The 20,654-nt window shown below is 49.5% G+C and overlaps 1 protein-coding gene across 3 annotated transcripts in view; it reads left to right on the top strand.

The window, feature by feature from the left end:
- Nucleotides 1-20,412, top strand: part of LOC111147068 (ankyrin repeat domain 10) — a 32,391-nt gene extending 11,979 nt beyond the window's left edge. For 2 of the 3 annotated variants that reach the window (XM_022502942.1, XM_022502944.1), the window contains 3 exons: nt 7,039-7,274; nt 15,570-15,812; nt 18,870-20,412. In XM_022502942.1, coding sequence (XP_022358650.1) covers nt 7,039-7,274; nt 15,570-15,812; nt 18,870-19,345 — 955 coding nt within the window. In that variant the 3' untranslated portion in view covers nt 19,346-20,412. The remainder of the gene's footprint in view (nt 1-7,038; nt 7,275-15,569; nt 15,813-18,869) is intronic. The other variant, XM_022502943.1, reaches the window with a different exon arrangement.
- The last annotated feature ends 242 nt before the right edge of the window (nt 20,413-20,654 follow it).

Below are 20,654 nucleotides of genomic sequence, written 5' to 3'. Positions count from 1 at the left end.
CTCGGATAATTGTTTAATTGCTGCTTTTCTAAACAGTGCTTTCAAGTAGCCAGTGATTTCCAAATCTCTTTTTCCTCCGCTAAATTATCGTGGGAGCACGTGAAGCCTTTTATCAGCCCCCCCTGAAATGACACTCTTCTTCTGTTTAACGTATGCAAACATGATTGGGGTTCACTTGCAGAGTAAAACTGCCCTCAGCGATGTTGACCTTGAAATGAAAACTTGGCACCAAATGTATTCAGGTAAATACTTTTAAAAATAGTTTCTTTCTCTCGTTATCTGAAGACTGTACTTAAAGTCTTCGTAATTTAAGAGTTTGGATACCAAAGGGTTAAAAATACATGTTTTTCTTTTACTGAAGAAATTTTAGATGTTTGCTAATGTTGTCTGTACAAATGGACATTTAGTGATTTTTTTTATCTTTTTTTTTTTTTTTTTTTTTTTTAACGATTCCATGTATTTGCTTATTTCCATCTAGGAATAGTTACTAATGTATTTGAGATTCAGCATACCAAATTTTAAAGTACCCAGAATCGTGAGTGAATGGTTTTTAGTCCATACTGTGAAACTTGTGTTGAAATATTGACATATTTAAATGGGCTTCCTGCTGGAAGTGGCTGCAGGTGGAAAGGCAGCGGCGCGGAGCCACGGCGGCCCCGCGCACCGACCGCGCCTCTGCACCCGTGTGTGTCTGTGTACTTTTAATCCAAATGTTGCCTGCGAATATGTGATCCCTTATTATTTCAGTGTCCTGTGTCATGAACCACTGCCCGTTTTAAATCACAGAGAAGATTCTGAATCTGTAAAACCTACACGTGTCAATGTCTTACAGCTGCGTAATTCGAATTGACTTGATTTTTTTCAAGTAACCCTAGAAAGGGGGAGCACTCCATATAGAAACCGCTGAGAACTGCCACAGGCGCTTCTCCGAAAACCTTACGGTTGTGGCATTGAGTGCTCAGTATGGCTTCCTCTCTCCACACGGTTGAGGTATTTGTTGCGGTGATTGGTTTTAATGCTAATCTAGGAATTCAGATATAGAGTCTAGATTTGCATGCTTTGCTTACCCTAATTTATGATACCTATCTTTTATTTGTAACTAACAATAGTTAAGTTGAGATCAGAATTTTAACAGAAATACCATTTATAGAAAAATTGTGGCTATCTTTTCATTGTCCCATGGCATTAACAAAAAGAAAGCATCCTGAAGGAGATGTGACGGCTCAGATGCTAAACGTGATGTTTCGCTGATTGCCTGATCCGTGGTTTCTCAAATTAAAGAAAAAAGTGTTCCTACTGGAACGGCTTCTCGTCTCTTCCAGGGGCGTGACACTGTAAGTGGAGAATGAAGGACTAGCTGGCCACCGGGGGACGTTTGTCTCCAGGTGCTCTAGGGAGGGCCCCTCAGTACAAGACACTTGAATTGTCTCTTCAGAACGTCACTGCAGAAAGCACAGTATCTCAGCATTTGCGCATTAGTCAGTAAAGCTTAAAAAAGTAACAGTTTCTTTGCCAGTTACGCAGCAGAAGACGGAAGATTGAACTCACAGTGACGATTTTTCCGTGTCTTCTGTGTTTCCACACTGCACTTCGGGGACAATGCTAGGCTCCCCAGGAGGACATGGGTGGCTTGCTCTGAGATCACTTTCATAGTCTCTGTGAGTGTCCCAGGAGCTTCAACCCACAGGTGCCGGCGCTGCGGCAGAGTGACCCCACCCCCAACCCCCCAAAAATTTTGATCCTGTCAACTCTTTTTTTTTTTCTTTAAGACCGTTGACTTTGGAAATTCAACACACTAGACCCACTTTGAACATCAAGGTGATCGATGTCTAATTTTTAAAATCTCTGCCCAGTTTCAAAGATTTTTCATCTGGATATCAGAGCGGGTGAATGGAGAGCTTTTAGAAACGACCTCACGGCGCGTCCACGGGGTCCTCGTCTTCCAAAATGGACAGAGGTGAATTTCGGATCACACGTAGTCTGCGTTCACCCAGGTGCATCACACCGAAGATGCGAAATTCAAAACCATATGCTTTTTTAAAAGATTTGGCTAAAAACAATGTGTATGCTGCCATTACTATCCCGGTTTCCATGTAAAGTATAGGTTTTGAGAGTATTTCTGAATAATTTCTAACAGGTACTTTAGAATGTTCCCTTTGGACTAGCGTGTGTAGACTAGTTGAGACTGACCCCAGCCCCACACCTGGCCTTGAGAGGAGCGCTCAGCCGCGAGTGCGGCGCAGCCGTGCCCCACGGGCCCGTGCACATCGCAGGGTGAAAAGTGCTGTGTGGGGTAGCACGGTCGGGTGAGCGGCCAGGCTCTTGGTTTCAGCTCAGGTTGTGAGATGGAACCCTGAGCCCCACACAGGCTCCTCACTCAGCCAGCGGTGGGCGGGGGGTCTGCTTGGGATTCTCTCTCTCTCCTGTCCCTCCCCTGCGTCTGCACACTCTGTCTTCCTCTCTCTAAAATGAATGAAGTCAAAAGTGCTGTTCCAGACCTAGCGCGGCATGGGGATGGGGAGCCGTCCTGTCCGCTTCTAGGTTGCAGTCACGGCCTCTGACTGTCAGGAGATAAGGGAGGGAGCTGAGTTTTAATTTCTGTTTCAGCTTGGAACACCAAAGTTTGGTTTGATAAATTGATGGTACGTTGTCACCAGGGTCACTGTTTCAGCTCTTACAACAACAAAATTGAAACACTCTGGAACGAGGTGGAAAAGCATATGTGGAAAACAGATTGAAAGAGCTGAGCCTCTCTTGTTAAAAAGTCCAGGTTTTGAGAACGATTCCATTTAATGATTCCTTGTTCTAGTCCTTAATGTGGAAACCCACGTGATTTTCAGACTCTGAGGCATGTTTGAAAGTCCCCTCTGCTTATTGAGCTGTGAAAAGGTAGCTTGAGGGAGTCCGGCTGGTGAAGGCCATTTACGTCTCATCGTAAGCACGTGGCCTGATTGTAAGACACCAGAACTTTTTTTTTTTTTTTTTTTTTTTTTTTTTTTATTTATTTGACAGAGCGAGATCACAAGTAGGCAGAGAGGCAGGCAGGGGGAGGGGGGAAGCAAGCTCCCCGCTGAGCAGAGAGCCCGATGCAGGGCTTGATCCCAGGACCCTGAGATCATGACCTGAGCCCAAGGCAGAGACTTTAACCCACTGAGGCACCCACGTGCCCCGACACCAGAACTTTGAACAGAAAACACACAAGTGGAATAGGGACGACTGTCCTGCTGCTTTCGTGTGCTCTCGGTGGCTTGTACTTTCCCTCTGGACATTTTTCTTGGTACTTAGCATTCTGTGATTTAACCGATTCGGCAGCTTTTAAAAGTTGTTTGTCTGAATTGCGTAGTACAGAAGATTTCTAGAAAGAGAGCTTTGAGGAGCCTGTGGACAGCTATGTTTCATAGAAAGAGAGGACCGGTTAGCAGGACCATCTTCTGGTCACGTGTTACTCAGCGGATCCCGTCTGCTGATGGTTTGTGTGTGGCCCGTAAACTAAGAATGATCTGTACCTTTCAGTGGTTGAACAAAAATCAAAAGAATAATTATTTTCTGACAAGTTAAAATTACGTGAAATTCTTGTGTTAATGTCCATGAATGAAATTTCAGTAGAACCTAGACTTGCTCTATTGCTCCGTATCGTCCATGGCCGCCTTGAGGCCGAGAGGACAGACCTGAGTGGCTGTGAGCAGGTGTGTCCCGGAGAGCCAGCGGTCGGTAGGTAGCATGTAGCCCTCTGAAGGGGAAGCTCCCGCCTTGGGATCAGCGTGCCCCAGCGCTCCTGTCCAGGCAGTGTCTTAGCATGCACTCTACAGTGTAAGCAGAACAGAATTCGGGGCTCGGACGTTTGGCCGGGTAGACGATGGGAAGGTGACAGTACGTAAGTGGGGAGGCATGTTGGTATGTGACCGAATCAGGTGTTCAGAGAGCCTTTGGCTGGAGAAGAGCGTGAACCCTATGTAGTGTACATTCAGTGCTCAGTGATAAGGGAAGGAATATACGGTTGACCCTTGAACAACGGGGGCCTGAACTGTGCACGTCCTTTCATGTGTGGATTTTTTTTTTTTTATAAATGCGGTACATACTGTAAATATATTTTCCTTGTAATTTCCTTAACAACAATTTCTTTTCTCTGGCTTACTTTATTGTAAGTATATAGTATATAATACATATAACGTATAAAATATGTATTCATCAACACTATCCTATCAGTACATGTTCTGGATGACAGTAGGCTCTCAGTGGTTAAGTTTTGGGGAGTCAGAAGCTACAGGTGGATTTGCGGCTGCACAGGGGTTGGTACCCCCCAGCCCCTCCTTGTTCAAGGGTCTGCTCATGTAGCTGGAAGTCTGTAGCTTACTGGGAACAGAGAGAAGATAGCATGCGTCCCTGTTTCTGATAATCCTGTAGGGGCAGTGCCAAAATTATTAGCTCCTAATTAATTGTTCCACAGTCATCTTATGTCCCAGATTCTGCTCCTTTGTCTTCTAGAATGTCTTGATCTCCCTTTTGGATCGCTCCTGACTTCTCGTCCCACCAAGGTGTGTGCGGACCAGCGTCTGTCCGGTCTGAGCCGTGACTGTTCCTTCTTGCCTGCTCGGTCCTCACGCGGGGCGCACATGGTGTGGGTTGGCCCCAGTCCTTCTATTGAGTTTTGAAGTCTGTAACTCACGTGTGCGAGTGTTCAGCGGTCGGGGGGAACCTTGCCTTCCTGTCCCAGGTCCCAGCACACACCCCCACCCAAATGCGGGCCGTCCCCAGAGTCCCTGGAGGTCAGCGCCGGTCGGTGCTTGTTTTTCTCTGAGGCTGTATTTCCTTGGGAAAACAGTCAGTTGCTGTTCTGACCTAAGTCCGGTCTGGTGTTCTGTTTCTGAATGGAAATTGAAGGCTTTGAGTGTGTTTTGGAAATTCTTCTCCACAGCTTGAGCCTTTCAGCTGCTCTGTCAACGGCTCTGTTTTCCTCCGTGAGGTCGTGGCGGTGGATGCCATTTCAGACCGTGTGGCTGCTCTCCGTCATCCTCTGGGCTGCCCGAGAGTCCTCCCTCCTGTCAGCCTGGCTCCGTGTTCTCGGATGCTGAATAGGGAGAGCAAGTCCCTATTTCTGGGTAGAAGTGATTATTTTATAAACTTGGCGTATGTTCCAGGTCTTCATTTTTCCAAATTTCGAAGAATTGGACTTTTTTTTAATGTGGCTACCTGTTACCCTGTTCACATTCTTTTTTTTTTTTTTTTAAGACTTTATTTATTTATTTGACAGAGATCACAAGTAGGCAGAGAGGCAGGCAGAGAGAGAGGAGGGAGCAGGCTCCCCACTGAGCAGAGAGCCCGATGCGGGGCTCGATCCCAGGACCCTGAGACCATGACCTGAGCCGAAGGCAGCGGCTTAACCCACTGAGCCACCCAGGCGCCCCCACATTCTTGACAGAGTAGACCTTTCTGGACGATGGCACTGGGGGTGGTCCCTGAAAATTAAAAAACTCCCTCCGCTGAACACCCAGCTTACTGTTGTCATATCAGGAGCATGACAGCTTCGGAAACTGTGTGGTCACTTTACGTACAAGGAAGTGACGTAGTTCACGCTGTCCTAATGTCGGCGTTGGCTTTCCATTTAGCTCCTCCATCACCATCAAAATAATACCTCGCTGTAGAATACTCGTTAGGGTTCCTAGACCCGAAATCAGAGTGGCAGGTCTGGGCCCCAGTGGTTCTGCACTCAAGTAGGGAACTTGCTGGGTTTCTGCGATTCTCAGGTCTTGTCTTTTTTGTATCTGATCAAACCGAGTTTGGGCTTTGGCCTGTCTCCGACACGTAGGATACATTTCTTTATCTTGGGCTTTAAAGAGCAGAGACATGTTAGCGATTATCTAAAACTGTACAAGTTTTTCATTTCTCATTGGAGCATTAGGCGCATGAGGGCTGGAAAGGCTCGTTGTTCTCTTCACGGTGAGAACTCCCGTCTGTCCCTGCCGGACGGTCGTTACTCCACGTTCACGTCCTTGCCGGGAGCAGGCCTCGCCGTGCTTCGTCGATCACTTGGTGAGGCCACAGGCCGGTGGCCTCGCTTAGCCGCGCGGAGGCGGAGCCGGCCCCCGTCTGGTGCTCACACCCGCACTCCATTGGCCTGTCTCCCTGGCTCGCACTTGACCTCACGGGGCAGGGTGTTCTTCTTGTCTTGCCGTTAGCATTTAGTATTTCCTAGTGGAGGTTTCCAGGTGGCTCTTTCGTATTGGTGGGATTGAGGTGGTTCCCTTCGCCTTCTGCCGGCGCCTCCTACTTCAGTTTGGGTCTTGGCTGCTGTAGGGGACCCCAGCCTTCATCTGCGGGCGTGGCCGGCCATGCGAGCTGCCGCACTGCACACTCTGAACGGTGATAGGACTTCCCCCGCCCCGGGACGGGACCCCAGGAGTCCCCTGCTCAAATGCTCCCGATGCCAGCGTCCCCCCATCGCAGGCTTTCCGGAGCAGGCCAGAGAGCCGCATCAGACCCACAAACTTGGCTTCTCACATCTCCCCCAGTGGTAAGTTCTCTGTCGTCAGGACCTCCTTCTAGACCTCCACTTACAGTGTCACGGGCTAGCGTCAAATCCGGCTTGTCAGTGCGCTGTTTTGAGGAAGCCGATTGTTACGAATGCCATGGACAATTCCAGTACATGTTTGTTTGTTATGATTTTACTCAAGCTAAAGGAATGGATTATTCCAGTTATGCAGATAACGTAGAATTCAGTTCCAGGTTAAGTCTGAAGTCAGCATAAATTTAGGTTCTTCAGACTGACCAAAGAAATGATTTTGAGAAGTAAAATAGGAAGATGCCTTTTTTAAAGTTGAGCGTGTTGATTTTTAGATGCCTCTCTCCCGACCTCGCTTAGCGATCACATGTGCGCAAGAGCCCAGTTAGCACGGCAGCAGGACCAGAGCTCCCCCGTAAGGGAGGCTCGCGGTACCTCCATGTCCTCTTGCCGCCCCTTGAGCTAGTCAGTCAGGTCAGCAGGAGCAGAGACAGGTGAGCGCTCGGCGGGGTGTAATTCGGTGTTTTTGTGTCACGCAGCCTGAGGAACGCCAGTGGCCTGACAGCAGCAGACATTGCTCAAACCCAGGGTTTCCAAGAGTGCACCCAGTTTCTCTTGAACCTGCAGAACTGTCACCTGAGCCGTTTCTATGATAACGGCCCCATAAACGGGGGCCATCAGAGCCGATTCCCTAATCATGCTAGTGCGGGAGCCAATCGCAAGAGATGCTTGGAAGATCCGGAGCCCTTTGGAGTGAAGAAGGCTCGAACCGAAGGTGAGACCCCTTGGTGGACGGGAGGGGGGCACTCTCCTCTTTCCTGTAACGTGTGCTCTTTTTTACGGCTGGAAGCACCTTCGAGAGGAGACCTTCGCTTGAGGGTCCTGTGCCTGGAGGAGCCTGGTGCAGTGGTGGCGTTTTCCCCCTGTGGCCCCTGGAAGATTGGCCCTTTAACCAAAGGGGAGCGGTGAGAGGGCAGTGCTGACAGCTCAGATGGAAGTGTGCGTGTGTGTACCTTTGTGCACACCAGGGTTTTCTGCCACGAATTAGAAAGATTTTTCTTTCCTGTACCTGTTTGAAATATAACTATTAAAAAAATCCGCCACCGTGCCTGATTTTTTTTGTTTCCTCTGAATGTCCCTGAGCTTATGAATAACATTGCTGGTCTGGTAGCAAAACACGGTTTCACATCTGGGCAGGGAGAGGTTTGCCTCAGCTGGTCTCCGCACCCGCAGTGCGGTGTGTGTGTCGTGGTGAGACCCGAGGATACGCCTGGAAGGTAAGTGAATTATAAGGGTTCTCCCACCTTTTTATCTTCAGATGATTTTGGAGTTCATGGTGCAGCAGAGTCACTGGTCAGTCTCAGATGAGAACAGCTCCCCTTCACCTAGAGAAACACGTTTGTGTGCACCTGTCTGTAAGAGATCTTACAAGACAGACCAGTGGCCGGGCAAGAGTACTTAACAAAGCGACACAGAGAGGGACACGTAGAGTTGGCAGTGAAAAGTAATCACATTGGAATTGGGAGCTCGGGTAAGAGAGCTGAGCATAAGGACAAAGTTGTGCCCTTTGATTAAAAAAATAAAAAGCTATGCAAGAAAAGGAGGAGGAAAACCTGGGCGGCTGAAGGCCTCCGTTGCCCACACCCCACGGGGGTCAACGTGATCCTCTTTCCAACGCTGCACATTTTCAGTCTGGACAGTGTTTGGATGAAAACGGGCTTCTTTTACTATAAAGTTGATAAAATTGTATTACCTGCTTTTAAATACTTAGTGACTATGGAAACCGGACTTTTTTTTTTGTGGAAATGAATGTATGAACTTGAGGTGGTGGTTTACGAAACTCCTGGCTTCTGTGATTCACAGAACTCTCTAAGAGTGCCAGAAGGGAGTAAGCACGAACGACACGAGCAGGTGTCTGCCCTCGCAGGGGCCCAAACAGTGAGCTGTCGTACAGCACGGTCACTGATGTGTATGTGTTCCGGCCGAGTCTTCCCTAACGTAGTCTAAAAGCCCTTTAAGAGCATCCACTTTTTTAAAACAGTCTTTTCTTGTCCGCTTCATGCCTGGTTTTGTATTTTGGAATGACGTGAAGTGTCGGCCTCGTGGTCCCTCGGGCAGCAGACCGGTATGTGTCCACGTGCACGGGTGCTGGTTCACAGCAGAAATCTTGGATTCTGCTAGTAGGCTAAGACGGATGTCCCCGGACGTTCTAACAAGACACACATGGGCCAAAGAGTTTTTCCAGCCAGGCTCTGCAGCGTTCAGGTCCGTCGGATCTGCCAGCGTCTCCTTATTGACACCCCTGAAGAGACCTGAATGTACGTTTCCTAGACCTTGTCACTACACAGACGGATCCAAAGAATCGGGTGGGTGGATAGATGTGGACGGGGGTTATTTCCCTCCTCCAGGCAGGTTTGTTTTGGCTCACAGGGTGAGAGATGCACGTTTTGCCCCTGAGACCCCGGGCAGCCCGTTCCCGCTGCTCGGCCAGGGCACCAGCTGGGAAGAAGATGTGGCTGGAGCCTGGGCTTTGAGGCACGTGGCCCCGAGGCTGGGCTATGCTGCCCGTCCCAGTGGCGGTCCCGTCTGTCAACCAGTGTGGGAGACATCTGAGCTGGACCGTCCTCGCTCCCGTCCCCCAGGCGGTGCTGGTCCCGGGCAGTGTCTCCCACGTCCCTGAGCGCGTGCGTGTGTCTCCGGTCATGGCTATGGGAGCACGGACAGGCCTGCAGCCTGCGCCTCTTTCCTCGCGGGGGGCGGGGTGTGCGAGTGGCGATGACTGCTTTCGTTTTATCATTACGTGCTCGCCGTGAATGGGGGCCGGGGTGTGGGTCTCATGACTTTTCCCCAGCTTCCTGGGTTTTCGGAAGGAAGTTTGTTGCCTGTGCGAGTGCTTCTGCCCCGGGCTCGGGTTCCAGTAGGCGATTCAAGATACGTTGTTGTAGTTCATTTTCACTTAATACCTGGCATCTCGTTTTGATTTGCTTTGTAAATGAGCTTCAGGTTTTGCTCGTTCTGAATTATTCATTTTGCAAATAAGTTTTTGGCTCCCACACCAGAGTAAAAATAAGCATTTTTTTCCTTATCCAATACATGCATATAAAATACTTTTGAATAACTTCCCATGTCAACATATTTAAAAGAATTTAAAATTTTGTCTCCAAAAAAAAAAAAAAAAAAAAATTTCTGTCTCCCTTCTTTCTTCCCCAGTACAAGTTAGGCTTTTAAGTGCCAGGAGTGCTGTCTGGGCCATAGGAAGGCATAGCTTAGACCTTACCAATGAGATTCAGGCCAGTCTTTCTGCAACTAAATCACACACACTCGTGTTTTTAATGTGCATTTTATGTTCATAAAAGTTATTTCCAGAAGTTTTTCTGGCTAAGCCAACTTTTTAAGTGTGCTTTGTGAATTTACATTTTTTTAACTTTTTTTTTTTTTTTTTTTTTTTTTTACTTTGGAATCCTGAGACAAAGTTCCCTACTCTTCTCCACAGAAGGTGGCCTCTGTCCCTGCTTCCACTAAACTGTTTTCAGATGTTTTAATGTCATTGGTGTGATTTTCCTTTGGAAACTACGGATGGAAAAGAGCTTGAAGGATTAATGACGCCGCAGCCTTTCCGTGCTGCTTGACCGTCTGCTGTGCTGGGGGAGTGGGCGAGCCTCGGGCAGGTCCTATGTGAAAGCCCCCGCCCCACCATTCACACCAGGATCCCCTCCACCCTGGTCAGAGGGTAGACCTAGTCCGTGGGGCCATGAACTCGAGCGTAAAGTCCAGTCCAAAGTCACTTCAACGGTTGATTCTAATTAAAAGTATTTTGGCATAAGATGGGGTTTTGTTCATTTGGGGTGGCACAAGGAAGCACGAGTGTGTAAGTGGGTTTTGGGGTGTTTTCCCCCCGTTTATCAACCGTTGGCTCGAGGTGGGATGACAGATGTCCTTCAGTGACGGCTGCTCTGTAACGGTTCTGTTAGTGTTTCTGTTAACCTTCAGGAGTAACAGTACCGTTACCCATGTGTGTGGTCCTTGGAAACCCGCCCAGATACCAGGGAGACTGGTTGGGAAAGAATGCCAGTCCTGTCCGGTCCTGTCCATGGGAGAGGCTTCCTCTTTTAATCAGGAGTTGCTTTGGCTGCGGCTCCCGCGCTGGGAGCAGGGAGGGGCAGGGTGATTTGCAGACTGAGCCAGCGGCCGGGGTTTTGTGACTGGGAACAGTTGCCATAGGAAGGAGCCTGTGTTAATACCAGATCTCGTTAAATCGGTTTTTAATTCAGATGGATATAGTACTGATCTCAGAATTTCATACATAATGTATAGGTATTAAACTTACAAAAACACCTATTCGGAAAACTACAGCATTATGGTTCCGTTTAAAATCAGCAGTGAGAAGTTTCTCGGCACACCTTCCCCCTGGATAAACTTCACATTAAACAGTCTGCACTCCGGTCTTCAGTATCCGTCCGGACCACAGTGGAGACGGGCCATGGCAGGTGGCGGGGGGGAGGGTGACGCATCTGCCTAGTTAGAGCCTGAGCCTCAGGAGATCCACTGCCTCCCCAGTTAAAAATGTGGCTCCCGCCTGTTTGATCCCATACGTTAGAGACACACAGGACTGACTTCAGGTGCTAAGTATTGGACCAGAGTAAGAGAACAGTGCGTATGGAATAACCAAGGGTTGTTTTGTCTTGATCCCTGAAGACTTAGCATCCGGTAATGGTGATCTGAATGACACTTGAGAACCAAGCACTCTCTGTGATTTGCACCGTTTCCATCTCGAATTCCAGCCTCCGGAGGCTCCTCTGTTCCCAGAGCATTGTAGCGGCCGTGGCCGGAGTCAGCCATCCCATGCACCTTCCTCCCTCCTGCGTCCTTTCACAGAACCCCAAGGCCCCCCGTGGTGTTTCCAGAACTGTCACTGCTGCATTTGGGGCCGTGGCGGGAGCTTAGAGTCTGTGAAATGGTCCCCCACGGTAGAACCATCTTCATTACGGCCTCAGGTCCTGCTTTGATTGAAACTGAACCTCTCTTTAAAAAGTAGTTATCCAGGTAAATTGTGCTAAGTGCATAAGAAATCGTTCTGATTAATTAAGGCCAGTGGGAAGCCCCCGGGGGAGACTTTCCTTCCGGACTACTTTAAAGGGGACGTGAGGGCTTGCCAGTGGTTGGGGCTCCCGGTTCCACGGGGAGACCACAGGCGTGTGAAGCGTCCTGGGGCTCCTGGCCAACTCCCCTTGGGGGCTGACCCACACCTGGGACCCCCACACACTGGCACCCTGAAGACGCACAACGGGGTCACTAGTCTGTGTCACGAGCCCAGCCTCACCGAGGTCTGTCGTGCAAGCCTACTTGGCAGTGCTTGTGTGCCCGACAGCTCCCTTGTGCTGGGTCCAGGGGTTCGCACCCTGCTAGCCAGCCAGAACACCAGCACCTCACAAGGATGTGACCATAGAGATTGAATTTTGCTTTTTAAGAGACGCTTCTGCCTTGAACGTTAAAGTAAGCCTGAGTGGGCGTTCTTCAGGAGCCCTAGGTGAGCTTGCAGGTGTCCTTGGTGATTGGAATCTTGTGTTTGGGGGGTGCCGGGCTGGCTCAGTAGGAGCTTGTGGTCATCAGTTCAAGCCTCACGCTGGGCAAAGAGTTCACTGTTACAAAGTGAAACATAACTCGTTTTTGTCCTGCACGTGCTCCTTCCCGGCCGTACCGAGCCCCTCAGGAATCCGCTTCCCAACAGCACCGTCCAGTGCTTCCCGCCTTCCAGAAGCCCAGGGACACCTCCCCCAGGCTTTCAGACTGCTCGTGCGTAAAGCAAACACGTGGCTGTAGAATCTTGCTGAGAGCTGGCCGCGGGCTTCAGACGGCCGTACCAGTGCCCGGTTCTGCATTTGGACCGTGGTCAGTCATGCTTGCAAAGTCGCCTCTGTAGAAAGGAAGCTGGGAGGGTTTTTCTTGAGCCGCTGCTAGGCAGTGTCCTGCCACAGATGGTCCACAGCTAACGCGTGCTAGAATCTCGTGTCCTCAACAAATGTCTCCTGGGGCCGAGTAGGAGGTAAGGACTTTTTTTAACGAAATGTGTCGTGGTCTTTGCTTTTTTCTGTGGAGGTCGGTAGAGAGATGGGAAGAGAAGGTGCTGCTGCTCCGAGCCCCAGAGAGCGTCCAAACTGACCGCTTGGGGAGAGACACCTCGTGTTCCGTCTGCGAGGCTGCCTTTCTCAGACGCAGCGTGGCACGTCTCCGTGGCTCCTTCGGCAGACACGAATGGGTGTGGGAGAGATAGGAGTCTGGTCGGAGCCAATGTTCCGACAGTTCTGAGAGGCCGGCGTCAATCACAGTTCGTAAAACACAGATTTAAAAAGTAAATTGCGTCTGTGCCGCTGATTGCTAGACGTTGGAATGACGCGGGTCCTTGTGCAGCCAGACTGCCGCGGAGTTTTAAAAAGCCTTGCAGGTGCTTCATGGCAATGATGCTCTACAAAGACGGCCTGTCTGTGGAGAACCCCGGCCTGAGTGCATTAGCATATGCTCCCCTGTTAAAGAGTCCCTTGACTACAAGTAGGAGAGCCTTCGGTCGGTTTCGTTTTTGTCCCGTTCTTTTACGAGGAGCCGTCGGCAGCGACGGCGCACCTGCGAGGTGGCAGGGTTTCAGAGTCGGCCCCGTGCTCTGCATGGGTCTCTCCTTCCCGGAGTCATTTCCAAGGCAAACTGGCCTTGTCCCCTGGCTCCTCCTCTTCGTTTGACCTTGGATGTCCCCAGACTCCTCTCCCTGCGGCCCCTCCAGCCCCCTAGTGGCAGGCCCGCCCAGGCTGCTGCTCTTCACGGCCGGCCTTTCCAGGGGGCCAGTCTCCTGATTCTGTTACGGGGTCGTTCCAGGACTAGTCACTTTCGTTTGCTTTCTGTGTTTGTGCCTTTTCAGGCTGGAGAGCGGCTTCGTTCATGGATACAGTCCCCTTTCTGAGCACTGGGCTTAAGGGACGAGAAGATAAGTAGCTCTGCTCTCAGGAAGCACTTTCCGATTTGTCCTCTGTCGGGGCTTTTGTAACCTGCTTTCCTTTTCAAGACATGTGAAATGGCACACTTAGCTCGGGGCTCACCGTCCCCGGGAACCCTGGCCCCCGAACCCTGAAGAGCAGACCTTGCGAGTACAGACACTGAACGCTGTGCTGTAGCCCCGTGAAGCTCCCCTTTTGCAGAGGCGTCCGTCCGTGGCTTTGCTGCGCTGGCGTGCACCCGTTCTCCGCGGACTGCCGGATTCCCAGGACGGCTTCCCAGGCGTAGGAGAGGAAGGAGCAGGACCCGAGCCCACGCAGACCGCAGGCTCCTCAGAGACTCAGCAGTCTCTGAAATGACTGGCTGAGGTCTCCCCGAAGGTCCTGAACACCCCCACCCCCTCGTGAAGGCGGCCAGTTTGCCACGGACTTGTTGAAAGTACCTGCTTCCGGGGGGGGCGGCAGCTTGCCTGTCGCTGATGGGGGCCCGTGGAGGAAGGAGGAGAGCCTTGAGTGGGAAAGCCAGAAATCCGTGGCTTAATGCCTTGGGCTTAAAAGCACCTGTGTTGTGAGTGACCTTGGCCTCCTACCTGTGCAGACCAGCTACACAGGTCACGCTGGTCTGTTTCTCCCACATGCCAGTCGTCCGGGACTTGCGTTCCTCTTCACGAAGACCGTACGTTATTCTCCGGTCTCCGCCGTTTGGCTTACGGTTAATGGCAGTCTGGGGCTGTACGCTCGCTCCTTCCTTTTACACCTGTAAGAAACGACTCCTGCCTGCAAATCAGAAGTAACTGAAGCTGCAGAGGTCATGTCTGTTTCTAAATGTTTATTGGAAAGATTTAGCACAAAAGTTGTTTATTGTATATATACCTTGACCCAGAAATTTATCTGATTAAAGACCCAGAAGTACACAGGTGCCGTGGTGAGGTTGTCCATTGTGGTGCTCACTAAAGGACAGCCGGGGAGTTGCGGGGGGTTATAATGCGACCCTACAGCGGATTATTATTTGACTTTAAAAGGTTCTTTTGGACTTTGCTCACGAGCTGCATTCATGCCATGGTAGATGAAGAGAAGCAAGGCATGAAGGCGATCTGGGGGTCCGATTTTGTAATAGCACATGTGTGCTGAGACCAGAAAGCCACATACACGGGAACGTGGCTGCTGGGGGTAGGGTGGGGGCGCCCAGGGAATGTGCCCAGGGGAGTGTTTCCACACAATGAGTGTGATTCTTGCAGGAAACGTGATTAAATGTGCATGTTCATTTTCCTCCAAGATCCAGAGAATGATGCTTTTTTGAGGAATGTGCGTAGCTTCAGCTCCAAAGATCTTGGAACTAGGACTGTAATGTTCGTTTCCGGTGTTACTGTATCTTGGTGCACGGGCCCACGCCCCCAGGACAGTATTTAACCTTGGCTTTTACTTTCCTTTCTACTACTGAAATTAGTGAATTTTTTTTAAATTTAGGATAATTTTAATGGTTTTCATGTTATTCAAGAATTGTCTTTGTATTTCTTTTTTTTTTTTTTAAGATTTTATTTACTTATTTGACAGAGATCACAAGCAGGCAGAGAGACAGGCAGAGAGAGAGAGGAGGAAGCAGGCTCCCTGCTGAGCAGAGAGCCCGATGCGGGGCTCGATCCTGGGACCCTGGGATCATGACCTGAGCCGAAGGCAGAGGCTTTAACCCACTGAGCCACCCAGGCACCCCTGTCTTCGTATTTCTTTATGAAAAATAACTGAAGGAACATTTTGGGGCATAATACAGAGTATGCTGAACTTAGAAACATATTTAGAAACTTCTGTGGGTTGTAGAACTGCTTTATTTCCTCCAGGGAGCAGCCATGAAGGAGAATTTGTGCCACTGGGTACAGGTAGAGTAAGTGTCCGAAATCCCGTGACTTTTCCTTGGTGTTGCATATTTCGGGAAGTTTCCCAGTCGTGCTCTAGGCTCTTTGCTGATCCCTGTATTCCGTTGTTTTCACAGATTGGGAGCATTCAGGACTCCTAGAGGAATAAAGGAGGGAGAAACCATTGTCTTAAAAGCCTGTGGGTGCAGGGATCTAAAATTGCCTTTGTGTTCTGTGCAGCTCGGAGCTCGGGTCCCTGCACGCCGCTGGGGAACAGTGACGCAGACGACGAAGCTGACAAAATGCTGGTCGACAGAGAGCTCACGGCTGTCACAGGTGGGAGTGGACAGTTCCCTGTTAGCTGCGGCAGCAGCCCCATGGTCGAAGACACCAGACAGCAGGAGGGTGGTTCTGTCGGACCCAGAGAAATAGAAGTATACACGGTCTCAGCGATGCAAACGCCTTGTCGCTGCAGGAACCAGTGTGCGTACTATTTCTGACCCGAGTCTCCTCCCCAGCATTGCACTTTGTTGTCCAACGTTTTAAAGAATGTTATACTACAGTTTGCGTATCTTGGGCGAGTTTGTAGATACAAGGATAAGTGTTTTGGGTGCATTCTGTAGATATGAGACGTTTAAGTGCAATCTTCCTATTTTGGTTTGAAGCTTCCGCTTAACGTGCCTTGTTTAATTTCAAAGAGGTTTCGCATGCTTACTTTCCTGACATCTGACCTTTGGGTGAACACACCAGACATCTGTTGCTAGTAGTTCCTGCCTGGTGCGCAGCAAGAAGGATGATTTGCTGTGGACATGGAGGACGGGTGGATGGTTTTGACCTGTGACTGGGCTTGCAAGCGTGGGGCCTCCCACTCGCCTCTGCTGGTTGCTGTGGTTTCTGGGACAGCAACTCCCAAGTCCAGCCAAGTGCTGGGCGCCGTGGCCCCCAGACATGTACACGCTATAGGTGTTAATGTCTCCGCACAGTTGATAGTTAAAGGCTGTTTCTTTTAGCATTCAGAATCTTCAAGACTTTTCCTTGGAGTTAACACTTTTCTCTGCCAATTTTCTCTTTAGATGACCATGAAAACATCTTAGCAGTTTTCTTACTGTGTTAATATATGTAGAAATAGATACTGGTTTGTTTAAGGTTTTACTGTGTGTCTATGCTAAATTCTTCACTGGGGTAAGAGATTATGCATTATGCTTCCCAGACATACATGAAAAATCATTTCTGTGACTAAACATGGAAGGAAAATGTGTACATCTTTCTAGAAGCTACAGGGTTACAGGCGGAATCACCTTCTTGCCAGATAATTAAAGGGTAGATTTTCTGTGGAAAATCCTAATACGTTAATAATTTAAAGACCTTGGCTAAAGATAAGTAACAAAAACAAAGCTTTTCAAAACAAATGACATAGCTACATGCTTTAAAAGGCAGAAGTAATCTCTAAACTTCAAGCATTAATATCCTGCGTTTTCAGGCCAAATTTAATAGCCAGCGTGGGTGTCGCGTTGAAAAGGCCACATTTTTATTTCAAGCCCAGCTTGTCCTGTGTGAAGGGCGCCATACTTCCGGTCACCTCACGCACAGCACCGTCCTCCCACGTGCACAAAACGGGCTGAACTCCTGGGGGCCATGCCGTGGGCAGGCGGGCGGTGTGCGGGAGTGTGGGCCTGGAGAGGCGTGAGGGGCAAGGAGCTAGGACGGTGTTGGAGGTGGCCAGGCGGGGTCACGAATAGCCAGTCTCTGGGATGCCCGCCGTTCCCGTGCTCAGCTGGATTAGATTTTCCACAAGGACATGAGGTCATGAAGTAGCCTTGGTGTTGACGTTGCGTCCCGGCACTCGTCCTCGCACCCCCCAGGTACTAGAGGAAATGCGTGCGCACGGAGCTCGAACGGAGAACTGAGTCAAGGTGACTCCGATGTCTGAGCCAGTGCTCCTGGACCTTTTCAGGGCTGATCCCCTGGAAACCTCATGTCCGTGTCTGTTACTAGGACACAGTTATTTGTCTTAGTGACCATCAAGGTCGCCATCCTACTCATGAATTTCATCACCCAGGAACACTGATAAAAGTTCTCTGGGATTAGCTCATTTTATTTCTTTTTATTCTACTTCATGTTCGGTTCTTGAAATACTTCTTCTCTAGTCTTGAGTTTTAACTAAATAAAAGAGCTGTCCTTTAATTTGGAAAAAAAAAAAGTCCCTTATCCTCTGAAGAATTTATAGCAGTTATAAAGTATGATTATCACTTAAACTGCCAGAAAAATGATTAATGGAATGTGTAGAAGGTGTTTTTGTTCATTGAACAAGCCATGATTTTTTATTGGCAGGAAGATTTGCGGGACACACAGAAACCTATGTCCAAGTGCAAATCAGAGGCACCTGGCTGGTGAGGTGGAAAGTCAGCCCTTCTGGGGGAGGGCCACACTGTGTGTCAGGGGCCTGTGGGTGCGGAAACGTGTCCTCGTTCCAGTGGTCGTGGGACTCCGTTCGTGTGTTTAATACCATACCTTGCTTTAACAGCTCAGAACATTGAGATAAAATTTCCTATTACCAAGCAAGACCTAATTTTCAGTCATTCTTTGTACTGTTCTGTGAACTCCTATGAACATGAATATTGAATCCCGATTTCCTTGTACAGAAAAGTACCTTGTAATCGCTGTCCCCTTGGGCTCGGGTGTGTTGGGATCGACTCTGTCATTCCCCCTAAGACATCTCCTCTTGGTGGATGCCTGCCTATGCAGGTTAAGCAAGCAACATTTTCCCAACCTAAGCGTTTTTTTACCGTAGCCTCATTAGATGAAGCCTTGGACATCGGAGTCCACTCACCTGGCGAACTCGGAAGGCCCTGCCAGGGCTCGCCCTGCTGCGCCGCCGGTCCCAGACCGCACGCGTGAGAGCGCTTAGTGTCCCATCCTCGCCGGCCGCTCACCGAGCCACACAGGTGCCACGCGGACGCAAGGGTCGCAAAGATCTGAGCTCCCGTGTCCGAGCGCCAGGCCTGAGCAGTGGGCCGTGTCCCCAGAGCTCGCGTGGCGCGGTCCCAGGAGCCCCCAGGCCCCCGTTTCGGTGGCCGCCTTTCCTTAAGAGCTGGAGAGGGGTGGGGTTTTATTTTAACCCTGTGGGAAACCTCCCACTTTGTTCTGCTGGACTGTCTCGCAGGTGATTTTTTAAACGTCTTCCTGAAAGTAGTCTTAACACGAGAGCACTTTTTTGATTCTGGGTGTTGCTGGCGGCGTTCCAGGGCTGCTGGTCGTTTTCATGCTGCAGATCTGTCGGCTCAGCCGTTTGCATTCAGTTGCTCAGTGCGGCCGAAAGCCAGAGATGTGTCCTGTCTTACCAGGAACATGCTGCTGTTGGTTCTATTTTTAAATCTGCCTATGCAGTTTTTTACCTCCGGAAAAGGAACTGGTTTGTTTTAAAGAAAAAAAAAAAGAAGCTAAATAAATCCTTTAGAGTTGTGGCAGCAATGAAACCGTTCTAGTTCCTCCTCCCCCTCTGGTTCAGAATTTTGGTGACAGGTGTATTTCTCAATGCAGATATGAAACACAGTAGCCCCGCGTCGGATACATTGGCAAATGGATGTGTCATCAATGGACATTTGGACTTCCCCTCCACGACACAGCTCAATGGGACGGAGAGCGGGAGTGACCAGAGCTTATCAGGAGCTAATGGTTTTAGCAGTGGCATAGTTCAAGGACGGCCTTTTCCGAGTAGCCAGGGTTCGCTTTGTGTCAGTGGGACCGAGGAGCCGGAAAAGACCATGAGCGCTAACGCCGAGATGTGCGGCTCTCTGCACCTGAACGGGAGCCCGAGTAGCTGCGTGGCTAATAGACCTTCCTGGGTGGAGGGCATTGAGGAGAACCTGCACTACGGGCATTACCATGGGTTTGGGGACACCGCTGAAAGCATCCCCGAGCTTAGTAGCGTGGCGGAGCACCCCAGCTCCGCGAAGGGGGCAGAGAGACACGGCGGTGCCACCCTGGGGGCCATGCACCTGTACCACGGCTCGTAGAGACCGGCAGCCTGACCGTGCGGACGCGCCCATCCCTCCTAGTAGCCGACTACGAATACTCATGTAGCGCCCATTTGAGGGAATGTCACGACTTGTACTGGTTTTGTATACTTCAGCTTTCTGACAAAGTCAGCTTGTGTTTGAGAAGTTCCTCGTGAGTCCTGTTGTATGCACGAGGACGGCTGACTAAGCACCCAGGTGTTTCCTCTGCAGGTTGGCGGGCCTCTTTCCGAGTCTAATTTTTCGGCTGCCAGCCTCGGTGTTTTCCTTTGAACATCGTCACCGTAGAATGCCGTCCTTCCAGACTGCTGGTCCACAGTCCTTTTGAAAAGTTTGCTTCTGCTCTAACCCGTAGAATCTGTGACAGAAGACGGCTCGTTCCCTATGCAAAGTACAGCCTTACAAAGATTTCTTGAAAAAAAGAACATTTGTCTTTTTCAAAGTCTTTTCATTGAAACTTTGCAACTTACCGTGTGGTGGGTCTTCCAGGCACGCGTGGTGGTTTGGGGGCGGAAGCGGCCCCTTTGTCAACAGCGTAGCTCCCTGCCCCGCGTTTCACTGAAAACACCTGCATCCAGGACTGACTTCTGCCCTGTCGTGGTTTTATCCCACATTTCTTGCTTTGTCTCCACGGTTTGTACCACAGATAACGGTTTCCTTTGTATGTAGTGGAAATTACTATTTGTAAGAATTGTCAGGTCAGGATATTTATAACTGACTATTTTGACTTATATTTTCTTTTTTCTTGTTTTTTTTGGGGGGGGGAGGGAGTGGTTTCTGCTTTAAAATGTATACCACTATGTGTATCCCATCTACTGAGAGAATTTTGGATCTCTCTTAATAAAAGTGCACTAAGTTTATGGTTTTATAGAAATTAGCTTTTGTTTAAGCAGCTAGTGGTCACACTGTGCAAATATTGTAATGAATTTTTACTTTTCTGATTTTTGTAATGAAAATTGGTGAAGTTAGAGAAAATGTCCATTGAACAAGCCAATGTCCTAAGAGTGTTACTAACATCTTGTTTTTAAACTGTGCTTTACAGATTGAATAAAAAAACTCACGCTTGAGCCATGCCTGGCGTGTGCTTTCTTTCTAGCGTGGAGGGGGGGGGCGGTGTCCGCGCAGGGGACAGGAAGGGAGGGACGAGTGGAGTGTCCCTTTTTATTTTGCTTGTAAGATTTTACTTTATTCCTCTGGTCCTGCCCGTGTAATTTCTGGTCACTTTTGGTTTCTTGATGTATATGCTCTAGTCTTAGGACCCTTTTCTCCCAGAGCCTCTTGGGGGAGTATCAGTTGTCTCAGCCAACAG

This window comes from Enhydra lutris, unplaced genomic scaffold (assembly GCF_002288905.1).
Source record: "Enhydra lutris kenyoni isolate GAN:26980312 unplaced genomic scaffold, ASM228890v2 scaffoldscaffold15, whole genome shotgun sequence".
NCBI classification, from domain to species: Eukaryota; Metazoa; Chordata; class Mammalia; order Carnivora; family Mustelidae; genus Enhydra; species Enhydra lutris.
This window is presented reverse-complemented; position numbering and strand designations above follow the sequence as displayed.